Source organism: Orycteropus afer, unplaced genomic scaffold (assembly GCF_000298275.1).
Source record: "Orycteropus afer afer isolate SDZICR_OR568_19922 unplaced genomic scaffold, OryAfe1.0 scaffold00029, whole genome shotgun sequence".
Lineage (NCBI taxonomy): Eukaryota > Metazoa > Chordata > Mammalia > Tubulidentata > Orycteropodidae > Orycteropus > Orycteropus afer.
The window spans coordinates 1,757,139-1,758,475 of record NW_006921616.1 but is presented as its reverse complement, the minus strand read 5'-3'; the positions used below and the strand labels follow the sequence as shown (position 1 = coordinate 1,758,475).

At 43.8% G+C, this 1,337-nt stretch overlaps 1 protein-coding gene across 1 annotated transcript; it reads left to right on the top strand.

Moving 5' to 3' along the window:
* The first annotated feature begins 270 nt into the window (after positions 1-270).
* On the top strand, positions 271-1,044 carry LOC103192540 (malate dehydrogenase, cytoplasmic-like). The gene has a single exon (XM_042780244.1). The coding sequence runs from the start codon at positions 271-273 to the stop codon at positions 1,042-1,044; it is 774 nt and encodes a 257-aa protein (XP_042636178.1).
* Positions 1,045-1,337: the final 293 nt, after the last annotated feature.

Here is a 1,337-nt window from a genome sequence, read left to right as displayed (position 1 = left end):
GTGAGACATCCCACATTTAACTTCAGAAGAGAGTAAAGTTTCAACTGTGCCCTTGTGGGTAATATAGCTAACAGAGTCTGTCTCTCCTCCCTCAAGTTACACACACTTTCTCTCCCGTCAATTATTGGGTGCCATAATGCTGAACCGATCAGTGTCCTTGGGACTGGAACAACTGGTCAAATTGCATATTCACTGCTGCACAGTACTGGAAATAATACTATCTTCAGTAAAGACCAGCTTCTGATTTTCTTGCTGTTAGATATCACCCCCATGATGGGTGTCTTGGAAGGTGTCTTAATGGAACTGAAGGACTGTGCACCTCTCCTGAAAGATATCATTGCAACAGATAAGGAAAAGGTTACCTTCAAACACCTGGATATGGCCTTTTTTGTGGGTTCCATGCCAAGAAGGGAAGGCATGGAGGGGAAAGACTTACTGAAAGCAAATGTGAAAATATTTAAATCCCAGGTTTCAGCTTTGGGTAAATATGCCAAGAACTCAGTTAAGGTTATTGTTGTGGGAAATCCAGCCAATACCAGCTGCCCGACTGTCATAAAGTCAGCTCCATCCATCCCCAAGGAGAGCTTCTGTTGCTTCAGTCATTTGGACCATAACCAAGCAATGGCTCAGATTGCTCTTAAGCTTGGAGTGACTTCTAAAGACATAAAGAATGTCATCCTCTGCAGAAACCATTCTTACACTCAGTATCCAGATATCAACCATGCTAAGGGGAAATATGAAGGAAAAGAAGTTGGTGTTTATGAAGCTCTGAAAGATGACAGGTGGCTCAAGGGCGAATTCATTATGACCGTGCAACAGCATGGTGCTACTCTCATCATGGCAAGAAAGCTGTCCAATGAAGTGTCTGCTGTGAAAGCCATTGGTGACCACATCAGAGTTCTCTGGTTGGAACCCCAGTGGCAGTATGTGTGCATGGGTGTAATGTCTGATGGTAAGTCCTATGCTGTTCCTGAGGATCTGCTGTACTCATTCGCTGTCGCAATCAAGAATCAGAGCTGGGAGATAGTTGAGGGCCCCGACTAATAACTTCTCATGTGAGAAGGTGGATATTACTGCAAAGGAACTGACAGAAAAAAAGAAAATGCTTTTGAATTTCTTAACTCCGCCTAACTAGACGAAGATTAGAGGAAGGCCCTCAGCAAGATGAACTGCCACAGTGGCTATAACGATGGGCTCAGGTATAGCAAGGACTGTGCATCTGGCACAGAATCAGTCAATGTTTCATTCTGTTGCCCATAGGGTTGCTATGAGTTGGAGATGACTCAAAGGCACCTAACAACAACAACAACATACTGAAACCAAACCATCCTAAAACA

What these genes read in the sequence shown, in the direction of transcription:
- LOC103192540 (XM_042780244.1), top strand. Translation starts at nt 271, where the DNA reads ATGATGGGTGTCTTGGAAGGTGTCTTAATGGAACTGAAGGACTGTGCA.